Source organism: Nannobrachium achirus (assembly GCF_963921795.1).
Source record: "Nannobrachium achirus genome assembly, chromosome: 5".
Lineage (NCBI taxonomy): Eukaryota > Metazoa > Chordata > Actinopteri > Myctophiformes > Myctophidae > Nannobrachium > Nannobrachium achirus.
In genome coordinates, this window is record NC_137814.1 from 37459283 (window position 1) to 37480506 (window position 21224).

The window sequence follows — 21224 nt, forward strand, 5'->3', positions numbered from 1 at the left end:
GTCTTGATAATTGGTAAAACAAACTTTTGGCCTATTTGTGGAGATAAGCGACCAACGGTCGCTTATCTCCCGATTAGGGAGTCTTACTGGTAATATACATACTTTATAGTCTTTTTTCACTCTATCAAATGTTTTTGCCAAAAAATAGCCGATCTAAAAGCTCACAACGCGTTGCGACGCGTTGTGAGCGAATCTTTGCCCCCAAAATAGGGACACTAGGTTTCATGTGGTTAAGACTAGATCATTTTAGACTGCATTCCTGCTAATGATCAGTCAGTTGGGGGAAATGCAGATTTACAAATAGCCCTGCCCATTGTTGTTCCCTTAACCGAATAGCTGAGGAAAGCAGTTTACAACAGGCAGGGCTGACAATAGGGATGGACCCAGTGCCGAAAAAACCACAACAAATATGTGTAGAACGGAAATGATCATCTCAGCCATTGCTGCCCTATAGGAAGTGATTAGCCTACTTAAAAAAAGAGGCAGGTGGTTTCATTTGACCTAGACGTGTACGTTAGTTTACAAAGCATACAGTATAAGGTGTAGTAAGGCCCTAGAGATGTTATGCATATCCTTATAGAACTGTCATGGTCCAACAAATCCTATTTCATGATTACATCAAGTGATAACACAGGGATTCATATGCATTTGCAATAACCTCTCGCTGTCAGGCTGTGTTATCAGTGCAGGCAACACCTTACAGGTGGGGTAAGTCTGTCCATTAAAGGCAAAGGTCACTAGAATGAGGGCATGCATCCTGTAGAGAGCCCTACAAGCATGGAACACAATTTGCACCCGCCAATGACATGCAGATTTGTGCTTTAGCTAGTTAATTAAGGAGACTGACAGCTCATCCTCACCGCCCGCGAGCGAGCGTTCCGACGGCGATGACGTGCGGAAAACTGTCCTCATATGGAGCGTCGCCCATTGCGTTGCGACGTAGCCTGAGATAACCGTTAAGAAAATGTGTTATTATAAAATGTGCTATTTTACCCAATTAAAATAGGGAAAACACATCCGTTTTCCCCATAATAAAGTTCCCTATTTGCAAATTAAAAACAACAATACAACAAGGAAGAAGAAGAACAATATGATACATATGGTTTCTATAAGAATAGAATCACATGTCTGTAATGTAATGCGTCGTGAGCCCTATAACAGATTAATTCGCTAATGTAATAGTAGATGTGTGTAAAAAAGACGGCTGATTTAAAGTTCCACCCATCAACCGAAAACTCAGTCACACAACTCGGCGGACACGACACGTTTTGAGCTTGCAGATCGGCTATAAACTTGTCATCGACAACACCATGTAAACATAGCAAGCATTTTCTCTTTAAAACGGGATCGACGGGTGACGAGGTCTGTTATGGAAAATCTAATTTTCGCTGTTTGTTTCCTGATGAAAGCTTGTGTCTCTGTCGGTAAGAACTCATCCCGCTCTCAGCGTGTGGAAGACTGCATGGATGTTACCTGTTACTCAGACATTGGTGTCCGGGGCTTTATCTGTGACAGCGCGGCGAGCGCGCTGCCTTTTCTATAGTTTTTTTCTTGTTGTTTTCGGCTTGTTGTTAATGTTAACACGTATGTGAGGAGGAGTTGACGCTGCAACTGGAGTGGAGTGAGGCGCAAGTTAAGGCCCGCGGCCGCCGCCCCCCCAAAGGAAAAACGTCCGATTATTCAATTTTCTTTTTCAAGTTCGAAGCCTGTGCCATCGAACAAAGCTTCAAATATTCGATTTTTTGGGGTCAGCCCTATGATGAATCCCACCTGTTCACCTGCGATCTGCACAAATCAAGGCTTTACACAATACACACCCTTTCGTGAATTGAACAATCTGGCCAAGTTAATGATTATGACTACTTTGGTTATAATATATTAGATTTATGAATATGTGAAGGCTAATTGTGGTGCTCTTATCACCACATTGTACAATGTTATCCATGACTACAAAATACAAAATAGAATGACTAAGATTATTATAGTCTCGATGATAACACAAACATTTCGACAGTAATAATGAATCATCAAACCATTCTGCATTTTATGGTGTGGCACAGCAGAATGCTATCTGTCTAGCTTTTGTCTAGAGTGTAGGCGTGTGTGCGTGTGTGTGGAGGTCTGCAAGATGAGAAATGGGTTTCCATAACAAAGTACACCACCTCATTCATCCAAATCTTTTCTGTTTTTCTCAATGGAGGTCAGAATCTGATGAAACATTTCCCAAATGTGGAGTTGATTGACCTCATAGTACTGACATCACGACTGGTCACAAAAAGCCTGAGAACCACCAAGTCGTCACACTGTTATTAGACCCCATTTTGACAGCCAAGAGGGATAAATGATGCAATGTCAATCTCAAGATGTAACATTAAAGTAGTTCACTTTGGCCCGTAACAATTTATTTTCGTCAAGCTTGGCAGTTGGCACTAGAGACGTCATAGCATGACGTCACATCGTTACTTATCTGGTATACAGATAACAAGAAAGATGCAATTCTGGGAGTGGGAAATTGCAAGTGTGATTGCCATGACGCAAGTCACACTTGCAAATGAATCCCGTCCTTGTCCCTTACTCCCTTTTATGCCCATATATGGAGAGCCCTGATCATCAAAATAACATTTATCTGGAAGGAAAGAAATATGGATGGCAGAAGGTCGGACAAGTACTATAGTCTGGACAACCACACTAACTACAACATAAGAACTGTAAAGATACCACAGGAGATTGAGGAGAAACAGAGAAAGTAGCCATAAGATCATCCTGGTATTATCACAGAGACCAGTGGAATACTGAAACTTGGCACAGTCAATCATATCTCCACAGCTAGAGGACAATGCACAGCATCTTATTCATCATCATTATACTGAATAATCTGCTAAATGAATCTACCGGGCCAGTTATTGTTGCTGCTGGATGGTTCTGGCCCACCCATTGCCGACAGGCAAGACTGATTTTTAAACATCATGTAAACAATCACGATGGTCTCTCAACCATTGCCGATGGCAATCCGTCATTGTCCAATGTCCATTGACACAACCCTAGTCATACTCGTATCGCAGCTTGCTGTTTTCATGTAATGCAAGATTATACATATTTTTATTTAGTTATTTTTTGCTTTAATTAAAATTCTAAGGCTGCAACTTACTCATGTCAGGTTACATTTTGGTCGATATGTCTTGTTAAAGGGCAATTCCAGGCTAAAACATATGCCCCCCTTTATTTGCCTTTTATCATGATTCTTCCTACCTGGTTTGGTGGATTTCTATTATTGTCACCCCTCTTCAGAGATCTCCCGAGTCATCCCGACCCCTCCTCACAGCGAAAATGTGGCTAAATATACACAGACAAAAGCGCACATTTTTGTCGTTTCCAAAGTTACTTTTTTCTTCGTGAATCGTCTTTTTATAGTTCCAAGAGACGAATCGACGTGCTTTTAGATCCACCACTTGCAGTACAGTACTTGATGAGAAGACGGCTCTGTTTACTTTCCAGAGAGCTTAGGCGATTTCCGCGGGAAAGTCCTGTTCTGGCGAAGCCCGAACTGGCGAAGTGGGGATTTGTCTCCTACCGTAGCGATCTGGCGAATCGATTGTCCACGACACTGCAAGCGGCGCGAAGGCCAGCGGACCTTGGTCCTGCTCTTCGCCCCCGAGCGCCGCAGGCGCGAGTGGCCGCGAAGAGCGGGCCAGGGCCGCGCGGCCGGCGGAGCGCCGCGCGAGTTACGAAGCCGTGGTGAATGCAATCGTTATATTTATGCCCAGGCCGTAAGGCCTGGGCAAGCGCACGATAAACGCCCTGTCCAGAAGACGTTCGCCAGATCGCTACGGTATCGGACATTTCCCCACTTCGCCAGTTCGGGCTTCGCCTAAAAGGTACGTGCCCATTTCCGCTTACTACGCTTTTAGCGTAACTTACGCATCTACGTAACTAAAGGTATTCTAGAAGCTTACTACGCTAGAAGCGTAAGTCTGGAAAGTAAACACAGCCGTCTTCTCATCTAGTAATGCAAGTGGTGGATCTAACAGCACGTCGATTTGTCTCTTGGAACTATAAAAAGATGATTCATGAAGAAGTAACTTTGGAACAACAAAAAGTAGTGCTTTTGTCTGTGTATATTTAACCGCATTTTCACTGTGAGGAGGGATCGGGACGAATCGGGAGTTCTCTGAAGAGGGGCGACAATAACAGAAATCCAAATCCACCAAACCAGGTAGGAAGAATCATGATAAAAGGCAAATAAAGGGGGGCATATGTTTTAGCCTGGAATTGCCCTTTAACAGATTAGAAGCCATACAAGCCAAGTGAGTAGCTCACGACTCATTCATTCCTCAACTCAATATTGACATCCCCTCCACCCCACCCTTGTTGTTGAATGTTTGTTCACATTTTAAATGAATTTTGCCCAATAAGCGCCGATGTCCAAAAAAGCTTAAAAAAGCTTAAACAAAGGACACTTGAATGACTTGATTACTTCATTCCACATTGCAATGCATTAGAAAGAATAATTTTCCACAGCTCTACATGAAGCAATGATACGATTAGCAACAATCCTCCGCTTGCATCCAATTCATTCACTGACTAATGCCAGGTGACAACTTTAAGAAATGTCACACCCATTAACATTCCTTCCAACACTCCAGTGTATTCCGTGGGTATAAACGTTACTTGTGTTGGGAAATTTGTGAATTTCACACATTAAACTTAATATACATTCAATTTTGAATATCATAATCCTAGACCTAGAGAAGGCCTGTTCCACCAACACAAGCTGGCTACTTAAGTTGAATAATATACATTACATTTAGGATTTATCCACCACTGCCTGTATTCAAAGTCATTCTGGATAAGAAAATCCCTAATTCTCACAATAATCACAGTCTGAAAACCAATCTACTACAGCCTAAAAGCCTAGTTATTTCCTGTGATTAGCATTATCACAGATTAAAAGTTCAAATAAGAGATGAAAGAGATCAAAACATAGTGGGGCTAATGCGCCCCAAGTGTCAAGGTGGAAGAACAAAGGCTATGCCAGGAAGCCCTCATATATTTCAAATAAGACCAAAGCCCACACCCAACAAGTTCCAACATATCATCTCAGTCATTCCACATCACCAACTGGTGAATTGGCTCTACCGTAAAAGAACCAAGCAGCATACCAGTCACTACTAGTAGCAATAACTATTCTATTACAACATTTTCATTACTTGATTGGTACCTTAACAAAATGTTAGGCCAAGTTGCCAACCATTTCAAATCCCATTTTCAAGGATGTTTCAGTCAGGGGCACAATTGAAAAGCAGCAGTTGTTAGCATGCAATTGGAGGCATGCAGAAAAACAAACAAACATACACAATATGCAGCCCTTTTAATGTCAGTGAGCTCTCCTCTCCCATAACAATGCCAGGAATTCTGCCTGTTCAGAATGGCCCTCAGAAGCCTGCCTGGAGCACAGTGATGGTGGGCAGCACAACACCAGATAAGGCCCTCTCTTCTCTCCAGCAGAAATTATTTAGGGGGGAGTAGATAAGGATGACAGGGCTAGAACACAGCGCTTGATAGGCCACCCTTGAGCAGAGTGGGAAGGTGCAGGCCAAAATGTCAACATCATGCAATGCAGGCCTGGCTTCTCTGGAGAGGGGGAAAAAAGGCATTCACCACAACACCAGTCCTACACTGCAATAGCAACCCCAGAGTAAGGTACAGAAACATGGGCCCTAAAAGGCTTGCATTGTGCATTTTGATGGAACCTATTACTCATAGTCAAACATGTTGGAGGCTGCTTTATGAGTTAAATGTCCCGATTCAAGGCCTTCAGAAACATGAGTCTTCAGTCCACATAATTTTGGTTTATGGGTAGAGAACGAAGCCCACACCCAGCTACCTCAGAGCTGCCTGCCTGGTCTCAACTCTCTCTCCAGACGCGCAGAATGGCTTAGAGACACACAGGGGACTCCAGGCCAGTCAAAGACAAGAGGTTATTTGATTAGCATGGAATTTTATTAAGCTGTGGGTGGAGTTGCATGGTGGTGGAGAGTGCCTCAGCAAAAGGCCTCCATTCATTGATCAGAGAGATTGCAGAGGGGGGAGAGAGAGGAACAACACCCTTGTGTGTGTGTATAGCTACTGACAGAACAGTCCCCACAGCTTTTAGCCATTAAAATGCAGAGCGTGTGCACTTTTAGGTGAGTTTAATTGCCTTTCTCCAGAGTGGGACAACTTAAGAGAGGCAAGGTAACTTCTCTTGTCAATAGGAGCAGACTGCATACAGCAGCCTACACTAAACATACTCCTGAGGTGGGTGTGGCGAAAGGAAAAGCCTCCTCCCCAAAACACACTGATCTTTCTCTCTGAACAACTACACAGCCTAATCCTGAGTGTTAATTTAACTTGAGTGTACAAAGGTAACAACAAATGGAACCATTGCACGGATCTGTTTCGTTAAATGTGTACACTGATTTCATAACGATGACACCACTCACCACTCTTTAGTCTTTAGCCTACAAAAACTATTACTGGTCCTTCCATGACCGTTTAAATACCAATGCCGCGCTCCAACTTAAAGAGTAAATTCCCAAAATGCCAAAGACAATCTCGGGAAATCCTGGCCAGAATCTTCCATCAAATCACAATAGTGTTGCATGTGGCTTTTTGGCTCGGTTCATCTACACAAACATCTCAGTACAGAGAACTGCATGAGTCACATCTGCTGAAGCCAAAATGCCTGTGAAAATATTTGTTGCCAGTTTGCCACCACTACCTCTGCTGAGCTATATGATGATCATCAACAAATCCTGGCTCATAAAAACATCCCCTCGCATCCGCTGGCTGCACAGTGTGCCAGTGACGTTGATTGTGTCACGTAATATAAAAACTGGAGGTGTTGCTCTTGGGTTTAGCACGTGGAAGCAGCAGTCTTCTTTCTCTCCCCAGACAAAATAGTCACTTCACTTCATGAGTTGTCACAGACAGACACAGGAAGCAGCCAGGACAGACTCCTGCGAACAGGCAACAGGTGTACTGATGCAGCTGGAGAGGTCTGCAGGTTACGACAGGCTTGCAGGCGGTGGTACAACATAGCCACTAGGCACAGTCAGTCTATCACTTCAACTAAAAATCTGACTACCAAAAAGCTAGACAAAACAGCCCACCCACAAGTCTAAAACCTTACGTTTCACTCGGCCAAGGAAAGGGTTGGGGGCTCCTCGTACTCGCAAATACTCATGCCATTTCTGAAGGTTGGCTGCCCCAAATCACTCCCTAGTTGATCAGATGATGTCTGTCAAAAGCTGCCGTCATTCTCAACTGGTGGTCACCGCCTCTTCAATTCCCAAGTCTTTCTATCTGACGATACAAGTATCACGACCCTACGTATGTAGAGGCTGTGGCTGGCATCCATTGTCGTGGAGAATAAACGTCAACCATACATTTTGCATTACATTACAAACTAATATTTTGGGCTGCAACTAATAAGCATGGATGGGAGGGGAAAGAGGAAACAGAAGAGGCTCAACTGCTGATAACTTTTCACTAAACCTTTAGATGTAAAAGTGCACAGAAAGGCGCTTTGTTTTCAACTCTCAGGCGACGTGTTAAGCCGCCACACTAAACACATTTTCTCCAGAGAAACTTCTCCGTGGCAATGAAACACAACTTGACCGTCTCCTCTCGCCCAGGCGCTATGTTTTTCTGCTCCAAGGAATAGTCTGACCCTGAATGTCTGGTTGGCTAGCTACTTAGCCAGGAAGCTAGCAGGCTAGAAACTTACCAAAAGGCAATCCGTGTTTACTTCTGACTTGGGGTCCTTCAACATGGCATCGATTTTCTCAAATCGAGCCTCCAAACTTTCTCCGGCTGACATTTTTGTTCAGTTTGAGTTCCACTGTTGGCCAAAAAAAACTGAGCAGCGGACAGAAGTCAGAAGGCTAGCTAGCTTAGCAGTTGGTGGTAGCTAGCTAGCCGAACGTCCCCCCTTTCTTCGTGTGAACTCTTGACCAAACTTCAAAGAAAATACGTGTTCGTTCTCTTATTCCGACAAACCACAGGACATTTACAGTTGCGTTTAACACACGAAAGCCACATTTTCCAAAGAAAGGCTGTGTTTCCCCAGTCAGTCGCAGAGTGGCAGACAACTTTAGCAGCAGGAGAGATAAATGCGGTAACAGATTAGTGAAGCCTCCACAGGATGCCGCCGCTCCGCACAGAACGAAGAGGCTTTCAAAAATGTTGCCGCATCCAAACGCAAAGGTAACGAAAAGTGAAGTAGAGCCTCGGCTGGCGACGCTCGATCCGCGGCGAGGAGGTTAGTCCAGGCCCGTGTCCATATCTGTGCCAGGCCCTTGCAAAAAAAAAAAAAAGACAAACGAGTCTGACAGCTGCAAAGTAGAAGTGGCGAGAGAGAGAAAAAAACTTCTGACAAATTTCGAACAGTTTTTTAAAACACGGCTCTCCTTAAAACATTCAATGGCAGCCCTTCCGCTGCACGCCTCACATTGTCACCTTCGGTCTGTTGTGACAGGCCCGGGAGGTGGTTTCAAGATTCTACACACATAAACTAGGCTTTTTTGAGCTGTGTTATTTTTCGAAAGAGAAAAAAAAAGAAAACAGACGATGCCCGATTTCTCTCCCACAGCCTGACCAACATGTCCGCCTTCCTGTTCAAACACCCCGGAGGAGCCACTTCCAAACGTCACGCACTGCGCATGCGCGCCTAGGCAAGGAGTTGTTAGTGAGCGCAACAGTCATGTTGCTGATCCACTGACTGACAGCTCTGCTGTACTGGATTCATTCACTGTTTATTACACTGTTACACATGCAGTGCACACTGAGGGGTTCCATGTTACAGTTACACACTGACAGCTGTATTGGATTCATTCACTGTTTATTACACTGTTACACATGCAGTGCACACTGAGGGGTTCCATGTTACACAAACTGACAGCTCTGCTGAAATGAATTCATTCACTGTTTATTACACTGTTACACAGTGCACACTGAGGTTACATGTTATGTTACACACTGACTGACCTTTTATTACACTGTTACACTGTCACAGGTGTGGCGGAGAGAGTCGAGAACGGGTTCGAAGCCGGGTGGGGAGGGTCGGATCACCTCCGTTACACAGGCACAGCACAGAATGGATGGAATCAAGATTTTTTCTCCGCGGATTCCTGACAGCTCCACAGCAATGGTTTTCAATCAACCTTTTTCATGTTAAAGGAGTAGTTCACCCCCAAAAATACTTTTTTTCTATTGATTAGTTACGCGATGGAGACTTGAGTTACACATGCAGTGCACCCTGAGGGGTCTGTTACACACTTCATTACAGCAGAGCTGTCAGTTTGAGCAACATGGAACCCCTCAGTGTGCACTGCATGTGTAACAGTGTAATAAACATGAATGGGACCGTACCTATGTTCCCCAGGTTCTATGTTCCCCACTTACACCCACAAAAAAAGGTTATATGTTCCCCACTCAACTTAAAAAAGTTTCTATGTTCCCCACTCATCCAAAAATGCAGGAAATATTAATTTCTAATAATTAATAACAACTCAAAACACAATAATGGGGAGACATTATGAATACTAGTGGGACAGGGAGACTAAGGACATCTGGACACCATACTTGTTATGACTGGACAGCTGGACACATAGTCATAGTCATCAAGTCATGATGCATGCACATCTGGGCAATAGGGACGAGTGGGCACTTAAGGGTGGAGACATCTGGGCAACTGGGCGCCTAAATTAGGATTCCCCACATGTTCTTAGTGCCCACTACCCAGATGTCCCACCATTTCCTGCATTTGAGTTGGGAACATATACTTTTTATTTATTTTTTTGGTGGGGAACATACATTAGATCCTTTTTTTTTTTGGCTGAGTGGGGAACATAGAACCTTTTTGTGGGGAGGGAGGGTGGGGAACATAGAACCTGGGGAACAGAACCTTTTTTGGGGGGAAGTGGGGAACATAGAATGGGGAACATAGAACCTGGGGAACAGGGTGGACCCCCAGTGGATGAATCCAATACAGCAGAGCGGTCAGTGTGTAACAGACCCCTCAGTGTGCACTGCATGTGTATCAGGTCGACTCGCCAAAATTCAAAGTCGCCATATTCGCTGGACGAGTCGCCAAAGTCAGCTCGCCAACCAGTCGATAAAACTGTGTGTGTGTGTGTGTGTGTGTGTGTGTGTGTGTGTGTGTGTGTGTGTGTGTGTGTGTGTGTGTGTGTGTGTGTGTGTGTTATAAAACAGCAAAAAGAAAGCTATACCTGACACATTGGAGAGAAGCAACCCAAAAGCAGAGCAAACTAGAATGCTGTTTGGCCCTAAACAGAGAATACACAGTGGCAGAATTAATACCTGAGCAAGGTGACCGACCCAAAACAAAGACAAATCTTGACTAGATACAGACTCAGTGAGCACAGTCTTGCAATCGAGAAAGGACGACCTAGGCATACCTGGCTCCCTATAGAGAAAACAGACTTTGCACACACTGCACACAAAATGAAGTGGAAACTGAGCTACACTTCCCAACTGCCTGTCCACTGTACCAAGACATCAGAGACACATTACTTCCCACAGATCATAACCACCCAAGGAGAGTTTGAAAACATGACCAATGATGAAAAACTCCCATACCTGCTGGGTGAAGTTAAACAATGTGCAAACACAGCAGCAAGATTCGTGAGCTGCTGTGATAGGAGAAGGATATCAAATGGAACCCAACCATTGTACTGTATATATCCCTGCTCTGCCTGCACGTAACCTTGATGCATGAAAACTGTTACAGTACTCTTTTCACCAGTACATATTTTGTTCCGATTGTATTGTATTGTATTGTATTGTATTGTATTGTATTGTATTGTATTGTATTGTATTGTATTGTGTACACTTCTGCTTTGACAATGTAAACGTATGTTTTCTCATGCCAATAAAGCCCTTTGAATTGAAATTTTATAGACGGTATCTGCTCATTTCTAAAGTGACATTTTAAAGGACAACTTTAGTTTTTTACAACAAGGGTTTATATTTTAGATTGTAATTAAAGAATATAAAAGATGAATGTTAACATTATTTCATTTACTTTCTATTGTTTTAGAGATTCTTATTTCAGTGGTTGGGGGCATGCGTACAAGTGGCTAAATATGTCATTTTACACAGAATAAGCCCATTCCCAAGATACAACGCCACCTTTCATGGTTGGATGTGACTTATGGGGGCTAGAAGTGTTACTGTAAATAGCAATAAAGAAACTGCTGGCTTATTGTGTCTAAAAAGACATATTTAGCCTCTTGTACGCAATGCCCCCATGCCCATGCGTACGCATGCCCCACATTTTAGCATGGTAAACGTGAAGCAAATGAAAACATTTTAACACTCACTTTTTCTTTTCTCTAATTACAATCTAAAATATGAACCCTTGTTGTAAAAAAAACAAAGTTGTCCTTTAAGATCTTTTTAATACCACATTGGCCAAATTGTCAAATATTAGAGGCAGAAATTGGGAAAATAGCCGATCTACTTGTGAGCATATAGGTCTGCTATTTTCACAATAGAATTGTTTTATACAAAATGTAATGCCTCAACTTTTGCTTGTAGGGAGGGGGTCCCCAGTTAAAATATGATTATTTTGGGGGTCGCGGCCTGAAAAGGTTGAGGACCACTGATTTGACACCCATGAAGCCTTGAAGTGATGGAGATATTTTTGTTTTTGTCACATTCCTGAGTCAATAATTTGATGAATGGGTGGCGGGTCAGCAGGAGTCTCAATTGAGTCTGAGACTCTGTTCATCAAATTATTGGCTCAGGAATGCGACAAAAAATAATCCTTCAATTCAAGGCTTTGTGGGGTGTTTAATTGATAGAAAATAATATTGTTTTGAGGTGAACTACTCCTTTAACAGCTGTAAACGAGTACATGTTACTACTTACTAGCAGCTCTACTGTAAAGGATCATGTTACCAACACTATAACCTATATGTCCTCATCAACTGTGTTTTCTTAAGGTGATAAGAATAGCCAAGCACAGCTTGATCCAAAGGGGTGATGTTTCACTGCAAATAAACTTACACCTCACAGAGTATTGCACAACAATATAGGGTCAGGGTCTCCCCTGACCCAATGCCCAATAGCATGTATTGCTAGAAATCTACAGTAAATTACAAAATAGTATCAAGAAAAGAAAGAAAGAAAGAAAGTGGTAATTATAGTCCTTTCAAAATGCCCCTATAGAGCTCATTCTTTTCAAGATAAGCCAATTGAGCTCCTCTCCTGTCCTGTGAGTGTGCTACTTTTTTCCATTATGTATTATTATTGTCAATATGATATTTTATGTATCATTAATAGCACCCGTGTTGAAGAGGAAATACCAACGTTTCTTGAGAGACTATATCCCATTCTGCTACTGCTAGTATACCCATATGCAGCATAATTCTTTATTTCAAGATTCAAGATTCAATAACTTTATTGCCATCATGCCATGTCAACATAGACAAGAGGGTGATGTGTGTGTGTGTGTGTGTGTGTGTGTGTGTGTGTGTGTGTGTGTGTGTGTGTGTGTGTGTGTGTGTGTGTGTGTGTGCGTGCGTGCGTGCGTGCGTGCGTGCGTGCGTGTGTGTGTGTGTGTGTGTGTGTGTGTGTGTGTGTGTGTGTGTGTGTTGCAGTTGATGCTCAGGCTAGACTGATAGCACCCTCTCTGGTCACTCAGTGGTACTACTCATGGGTTGCATTTGTAGTCCTAAACAGGCCATATTGGACCAACACAGGTGTTCAATGTGTCTGATTGGCATAGAACCAATGTTCAACATTAATCAAAACACCTGTGTTGGTCCTCAAAATGGCTGGTGTAGGACTACAAATACAACCCATGAACACATTCTTCAGGCTACACATTCCTCGGGCTACACATTCCTCAGGCTACACATTCCTCAGGCTACATAATAATAATAATACATTTTATTTATAACACACTTTATATTTGAAACAAATCTCAAAGTGCTACATTGAAATATATATATTTTTTAAAAAGTACACTTCTATGGAACTATCTCCATACACGTCAGGCTACATACATGGACGCACGCATACACACACACACACAGCCACGTATAGGAGCGGTCTACCACCGCTCAAAAAAAGTCAAAGCCTATCCCTGACCTTTTTACTGTAAATACCTTTTTTTCCCTGACTGGATTTTTTCCTGGGTTGAGAAAAAAGGAACCCCTAAACAAGCCAAAAGCTTTGTGGTCTTTATCCTTTTAGCTGACCTTCAGTGAACTGTACTGTCCTGTAGCCTACCTATATGCAAACTTCTAATACAGTATTCAATCATCATCATAGGCTAATATTAAGTAGGCCTATTCATTTTCAACATTGAAACAAAAATAGGCAATCCATTGTATCTTAAATAGCTACATGTTGAATGTTCATTGAAGGGAAAGGTTATTTATAATATTTGTATCTTGTTAAGTATTTGTGTGTTGCTTTTTAAGTATGCTGAACGAAGACAACAGCCGCTTCATTTCTTCATTTTCATTCTGCATTTCTACCAATAGAGGGAGCTGTTCTCAAGCTTTTCAAACTCTCTCAAAAAAATCAAACTCATGTACTATGTATCATGTATGTAACCTTAAACGGTCAACAAAACAATCAATTGAATAATAAAATAAAGTTCGCATGAGTTTGTGACATCCACAAAATCTTGATAAAGGTTTGGATAGTGAAATATCAACATGTTGATGTCGACAACAAACAACACGTTCTGTCCTGAACGTTTTATCTGGCATCGTCTGATGATGTGGAATTTATTTATTATCCATCGTTTTGTGCGACGGTGTCGCGCGCCAAAAACAGACGATCTACAAGATCACGGCGCGTCTCGTCCACTATGGCCCAGTGTTTGTAGGTCGGCTATTTTCGGCACGCGACACCGTCGTACGAGCAGCGTGTTTTTGGCTCTCGTTCCATTGACGGACAAGACAAGTGGACGCGTTTACAACCAAACCAAATGGTCAGTGGAGGAAAGTAACTAAGTAGATTTACTTAAGTACAATTTTGAGGTATTTGTACTTTGTACTCCAATACTTTTACTCCACTAATCTCGGATCCAAATAGTGTACTTTTGTTTTACTTGTCTTTACTCCAATACATTTATTTGAAAAATGTAGTTGCTACTTACTTTATAGATTTTGATTCATTACACAAATCTTATATTACCCACTTCAGCCCTTTTGAAAATGATTTTCCCTCTCACAATACACCGTGACGCGACGCATTTGTGAGCTTGTAGATCTGCTATTCTCTGGACATTCTGCACAATGAGTACCTTCTGCTTTTGCAATTTAAAGTACATTTTGATACAAATACTTTGAATTCCGGACTTTGTAACACAGAGTATTTCTACATTGCAGCAGCAGCAGCAGCATTGATACTTTTACCCAAGTATAAAATGTGAGTACTTTTTTCCCACCACTGACCAAATGGTACATACAGTAATTCACTGACGTCACTCCATGGCTCCCTCGCCCAGTGGCGTCAGTTCAGCAAAAGCTAAGGTGTGGCAACATGACTGGTGTCTTGCACACACCAGTCATTTTGCCATACCTAAGCAAAAGGCATGACGAAAAGAACATTTTATTATTTCCCCCTGTAGCCAACGTATGGCAGCTGCCATAACTTGCCATACCCAAATTGACGCATCTGCCCTCGCCGTGTCAAAGCCTTCTGGAGGAAGGCACTGGCAGCGAGCACAGCAACAACAAACAGAACACACAGAGGTATTAACTCAGTCACTTCTCACATGTGTCGATGGACGTGGCGGCGTGACGCTTTTCAATACGGATAAAACAAAACTAAAGAGGTAAGCATGACCGCCTGTGCGATAAATAAACGTCCAATGACTTCATAGTTCGTACACTTTTCACAACAAGTGTCTCTGTCTCATGATGACGCACTGGAAGCGGCGTTGATGAATACATAGGTTTGCTGTGTTGACCGCTGTCAGTCAGTCAGTCCTTCTCTGCGTTGATGCAGGTGACGATTAGCGATGCTCGATCCTCGTCAGCGATGCTACCGAGTTAGCCACTGTAAAGACTAAATGTGTTCCGTATACATATTTAATTGCAAAGGGACCAGAACATACTCAACATAGTAAGTAATGTTTTCTTAATAAAGTACATCTAAGTAGGTTACCGATATATAGAGACAACTCGGTTATGAATAGGCCGAAGTTAGACTGTCTGCAAACTTAATCGAAAATTGTATAAAGTAAAGAAAGAACCAGACCCGTTATCTGCTTCGTATTGCGTCGCTCGTGTCGTGACTGCAATATATTATTTGACCTATTTATTAGGCTTGCCAGCGTTTCTCCCAAAATCGATCTACATTTTATGCCGACGGAATTAATATTACGTGTATAACCCCTATACAAGGTCTACATGAATGGTTCAGTAGGGTATCTTGGGATAAAACAGAAGTCCATTATCAGTATAGGCTACAGTGTTGTATGATCGAGATCAATTCATCCTTCAGTATGTATTTGGGTGTTGATGATGTTAGACTTATCTACTATAAGTAAGAATGAATGTTGTATGCTTGCCAAACAAACCCGTAATCAATGCATGAAGTTAAGTTATTATATTCATGTGTGTATTTTACGTCTGCTGAAGAGGACATGGAAAGTGAACCCCAAATTCACAGATTTGTATCTATTAATTAATGCATTGCCTGGGGGGGGGGGGGGGGGGGTGTTTGTGGTCTTGGTGCTTCAGCCATGCCATCATGGCTGAAGAGCATCAGATAAGAGCAGCTAGAAGATGCAGTGCCAGTGTGTGGTCTGTCTGTCAATGTAATTATGCAAACCAAACCAGTCTATCTTGACCAGATTCTAATCTACTGTCCCCCATGTTTCATGTCCTAACGCTTGCATTCTTATGTCTCAAGACCACCCTCTCCTGCTTTGGAGTCAAGGACAATATTTATGATTAACCTGAAAGTCCTGAATAATGAATATAAGTCAGTATTTGCAGGCTTAGAAATTCTATCAGAGCCCAGCAATTAATTAATACACACACCTATCTCCCATTCCAGTAACACTGTCACTGGACTTCATTAAGCTCATCAATGTAATTTTTACGGAATGATGCAAGTGAATGAAAAGAGGAACCCTTTGGTTTGGTGCTGATTATGATTTAATCATGTTGAGTTGTCATGTATCAGTTGTACCAGAGTACAGTAGAACAACATTATCAGGCTAATGTGTTGCTGGTGTGGATTGTGAACTTTGTTGGGTGGCCTGTCTGTCTCACCCACACGCTATCAGAGAGGGCAAGGGCTGGAGGGTCCGGTTCAGGGGTTTCTGAACGCTGACCATCTGGCCTTGGAGGAGGGGGAGGTGTTTCCTCACTAGCTGTCTTTGTTCCTTGAGAACAATTGGGAGTTAATCTAGTGAGGAGATAAATGCAGCCCCTGTGACACAACTGTTGCACAGGACAGGTTTCTCTCTCTTTCTAGCCTTGAAGGAGACATCTCTTTCCATGAGCTTTGCATAATTCTTTACGTTTTCCAGTTAGGTGACAGCCAGGCTTTCGACGGTTGAATGGCACTTCATGAATTTACGACCATGCTGGGTTTTGGTGAAACTCCAAGCAAGTCATAGGCTACTGTATGTGGTTGTGCTGACAGAGCTGTGACAAAAATGTGTTGTTGTTTCTTGTTAATTATATAAATTAAGCTTTTGGTTTGAACAGTTAGTAACAATGAATGAGTCTACCCCAATTTTCTATTTCTGGTTCATGTTTCAAGGTTCTCTTTAGTAGGACAGAAGATGTCTGAATTAAATACTCTCTGACATTTCTTACAAAGCATGACATGGATCACTATGCCTGATCCGTTCCCATTTTAAGCCTTTGTTACCAGGGTAACATTATGGTGATTTACTTTAATACCACACACTGTCATCTTGCCATCTTGCCATAGTTCTAAAATACCCTTTTGAATCTTTCAGACACTGTCTTCTTCATGTTGTGTTTCTTTAAAAGCTTTGAAACCCAGCTTTTGAGGATGCAGTTGCATATTTCAGTCACACCTTCCATAATTATTATTTTCTGTTATGACAAAACAATGTGTGGTGGGTCACTCAGATGTGGGGTCAGTGTCATAACAAAAAGCACTAGGCTACATAGTGATTGATTACCAATACAGTCAGGAATGCCGAGGCATCAGGTTCCACTGTGGTCTTGGCTCGCAGCAGAAACATATCAGTTTGAGTATTGATCTACTATGAAGATTCATCCACAAGAACCACCCTTACAGTTCATTGACACTACTTACAGTACAGTACATCATTTTCCTTCTAGATCATGAAAACTCTTAAGGGACTAGCCAATCAGATGGGTAATTGCTTTTCTTCAACGTTTTCCGATGTGATTAGAGGTTACAAGCTTGCGTTTTGCGGATGCGACATGTTGCTGCAATAGTTCCCGCAAGTAATCTGTGCTATTGAGATGTGATAGAACCCTGAAAACCCTCAAAACAACCATGAAACTACTTGAATAGCTGCATAATTGTTCCATTTTCCATGGGTTGCTTTATTATTATTTGAAAAATGAGCTGTTTAAACTTTAACTATTATTAGACAATTAAACGGCACCAACAAACAGCAGATAGGATAGGTTTACATATAGTACCTTTATTGGAAGGATAATACCCCTTGAGATGAAGCATCTCATTTTAGAGGGGGTCTACAGAGAGATAATTGTAGTCAAATACTATATATACAGTATATATCAGTATATATCAGTATTCAATCAAAGCATGACTACTGCTCATAATTTAAAGTATAAGATTGGCCTAAGCAATGTCTATCTTGTCAACATGTTCGGTTAGTATCTAAAGCTTTCATAATTAGCCTATTTAGCCTAATCATCAAGCATCAGTGTTGTGGATTGTCTCACTGTTATTGTGCCAAGCAAGACAAGCGTCTTCTTTTAACCTTTTAAACTTTTAACCTGTCCTTTTTTATTGGGGGTCAAGAATGCCAGGAACCCATCTGCACTGTCAGCTCTGTGTAAAAAAAAAAAGGGGGGGTAAGAAAATATTTACAATGATAGTTTAATACAGATGTGCCAATGATCTGAATTATAAGTTGTACACACAAAATCACATTAGTCTGCATGTTGTGATTTTATTTCATGTCAAGATCCATCCACATCCATTGAGGTTCTAACAAGCAGATGACTGTTGTACTTCTATCTAGTGACATCCTGTATACTTGTGCAAGCAGTATCCTGATGAAGTGGAAGAGCACATGGTGTCAGAAACAATTTACAATTTAGGCATTTAGCAGACGCTCTTAATCCAGAGCAACACATGCTTAATTTAGCAGTGAGGAAGTAGGGATGCACAATATATCGGTCATCATGTTGACATATTGGCAATATCGGTCTCAGAAATGTTTTTATATATTGGGGGTTTTTCCGCCCATATGTTATTTTATAATATTTATGTTTGAATGTGAAGCTGAAAAAGCCTTTTGTGGTGATGGAGTCCAAAATTTTAAATAAATTAAAAAGTATATATTTATATATATTTTGTTTTTCTTTTAATGTTCGGATATCGACCAAGATTTCAATATTGTGCATCCCTAGTTTTGGACTAAAGAGGCAAGCCATGGGCATTTTACAAGTTATTAAGTAGGCTACATAACATGAATATAAATATATCTCTATATCAGTACGACAAAAATAACAAAACATTTGTTGGAAAATGTATTAATGTCAATCGTGTTCTAGCTGCTCCTTTAGACACTTATTGACCAGGTCCCAAAAATGCAGCATGAAAGTGGAGAAGAGAAAATATAGATAAGGTGTGGAGTGGGGGGGTGTTGGAATGGGAGGTTGAAGTAGATGAGGCTGGAACATGTGGGAGTGATGAGCACTGAGCAGAGAAGCAAGACAGCTGGACATGGACAGCACTGATCCTCAGGCTTACCAATGCACTTATTCACTGGGTCAGTGAATGCACTTTAAAATGCTGGGCCGAAAGACATGCATGTGAGGTAACCCATGCAAGTGCCCTTGACCAAGGGACTGGCATTTCAACTGGAATTGGTCCCCGAGCACTGCAAGGTGGCTGCTCACTGCTCCTAGTCCTTAGAATGGGTTAATTGCGGAGAGAAAAATAAATCCCCAAGGGCACAATAAAGGAAAAATAAATCAAATAGAAAATGAGTCTCTGAGTTAAATTAACAGTGAGGATGTAACCTTGTAGGCATACTGAGTATTACTGACTGAGCAAAGCATTTAAAAAAAAAAATTGGATCAGGTGGATCTCAGGATCCACATGGGAGCAGCATGGCACCCATGTAGATCTCAGACTGTGACGTCAGTCATATGGCATAAGTTATATACGGATAACTCCAAATATGAACAAGGTTCCTGCTTTATCAGAGCCACATTACTGAATTCCATTATAAAATTAGATGCTTAAAAAGTATAAAACATGAGGGGCAAAAGTATTTTCTGGCAGCACAAGAAATTTCACACTGATCAGTTTGGCAGTTTGTAAGGACTAACGTCTAAGCCTCTAAAGAGCACTTTCTATTCATAGAATGAAGCACATTATCATGTTAAATGAGCAGTGATTGAGAATGACAGCGCATTTCAATGTTGTGGTCGTGTGACTTGTGTCATTCTTAACAGTGGGCACATACCCTTTACTTGTCTTCAAACATCCTGCTCTTGCTTCTAATTGTACTATCCAGGAATGAGTTATCTAATGTTTAGGTGCATGTATGTACATTCTTGTATGGGTATCTCTACGTGCTACATTTCGTCACTGTCCGGCAGAAACCTTGTATCTCCAAGTTTCAAATTTGCATTATTATTATTTTTTTGTAAATTAATCTATATATATATATATATTAGGGCTGGGATGCGATTAAAAATGTTAATCTAATTAATTACAGGCTCTGTGATTAATTAATTGCAATTAATCACATTTTAATCGCACATCGATATTTGACCTGAGAAGCATTTTTTTTTTCAAGTAAAACACATCTTGTTGTACAAGTGAATCAACAAGTGAGTTTTTTAAATCTAAATTTCGCATCCACTGTGCCAAGCAAAGCGCTTTGATCGGCTACTTCTCCCTTTGCGTTTGTTGTCTCTTCTTGGTTGGTGCATCGCTATGATCGGTATTAGGGATGGCCAAATGGAGATTTTTTCTTAACCGATAACCGAAAGGCCTTATCAGTTAATTAACCGTTAACTGTTAAGGAAATGTCTTCAAAAATGCGTTAAGGAAATGTGTTCAAAAATGCGCTATTTTAGCGATTTAAAAAAGGAAAATACACCCGTTTTTCCCCATAATAAAGTGCCATATTTACACATTACAAACAATAAAACTAGGAGAAACAAGAATACAAATGTTTTCTAAAAGAAATGTGTTTTTGCAAAGAAACGGTGGCATTGAAATGATCAGTCTGTAATGTGATGCGCTTTCGCCAAGCACGTGCGCACATACAGCAAAGGGGGCTGGAGCCCTTAACTTTTATCAACAGAATTGTCCACCAAAAGGCCATTCAGCCCATGCCTCTCTAACATTCTGTGCACTCCCTGGCTATCGCCTAACTAAACAGCCGCAGCGAGATGCTCGTATGTAGAACAATAACTTTCAATCGTATAACTTTTGGAATGGTTGAATCGGCTAAACGTGATGTCCATTTCATAAATTTTCTTCTCTCTCGCCCGTGTTTTGTCTGTGCTGATGCAGCGATCATTGAATTTGCGAGTCTGAGCTCAGCTTTGTTATTTTCGCATATCCTACTCTTCTTAAACGGGATTCAATGTGACGGGGTCTGTTTTGTAAAATCCAATCGACGACGGAGCATTTGTTGAATAAGTCAGCGTGTACGACTCGCGTCGCAGACTCGCAGTTGCGTGAATGCTCGATGTTACACAGACATTGGTGTCCCAGAAATGTGTGACCACAGCGCGTAGTTGCATGGTTGATGACTTGATGTTGCGTAGATATTGGTGTACGGGGCTTTTGGTGTGACACATGGGTTGATTTCCTTTTTCTTTTCTTTTTTATCGGTCAAAATTGACCGTTAGTGCTTACCGGTAACCAATTTCTTATCGGTTTAACGGTAACGGTTAGCCGTTGGCCATCCCTAATCGGTATGCCCGAAACTGAAGGTTCTGTGGTGCAAAAACTAAGTGCGA

General features: G+C 41.6%; 2 protein-coding genes across 4 annotated transcripts in view; one reads left to right on the top strand and one right to left on the bottom strand.

The window, feature by feature from the left end:
* Positions 1-8618, bottom strand: part of rock1 (Rho-associated, coiled-coil containing protein kinase 1) — a 47088-nt gene extending 38470 nt beyond the window's left edge. For both annotated transcript variants that reach the window (XM_080726660.1, XM_080726659.1), the window contains exon 1: positions 7769-8618. In XM_080726660.1, the coding sequence (XP_080582786.1) occupies positions 7769-7861 (93 nt within the window). In that variant the 5' untranslated portion in view covers positions 7862-8618. The remainder of the gene's footprint in view (positions 1-7768) is intronic.
* Positions 8619-14777: 6159 nt separating this feature from the next.
* Positions 14778-21224, top strand: part of greb1l (GREB1 like retinoic acid receptor coactivator) — a 62294-nt gene continuing 55847 nt past the window's right edge. Inside the window, exon 1 of one of the 2 annotated variants that reach the window (XM_080726153.1) lies at positions 14778-14860. The gene's annotated coding sequence lies outside the window, so the exon portion shown is untranslated. Of the gene's footprint in view, positions 14861-15037; positions 15151-21224 lie in introns of those variants that run through there. The other variant, XM_080726155.1, reaches the window with a different exon arrangement.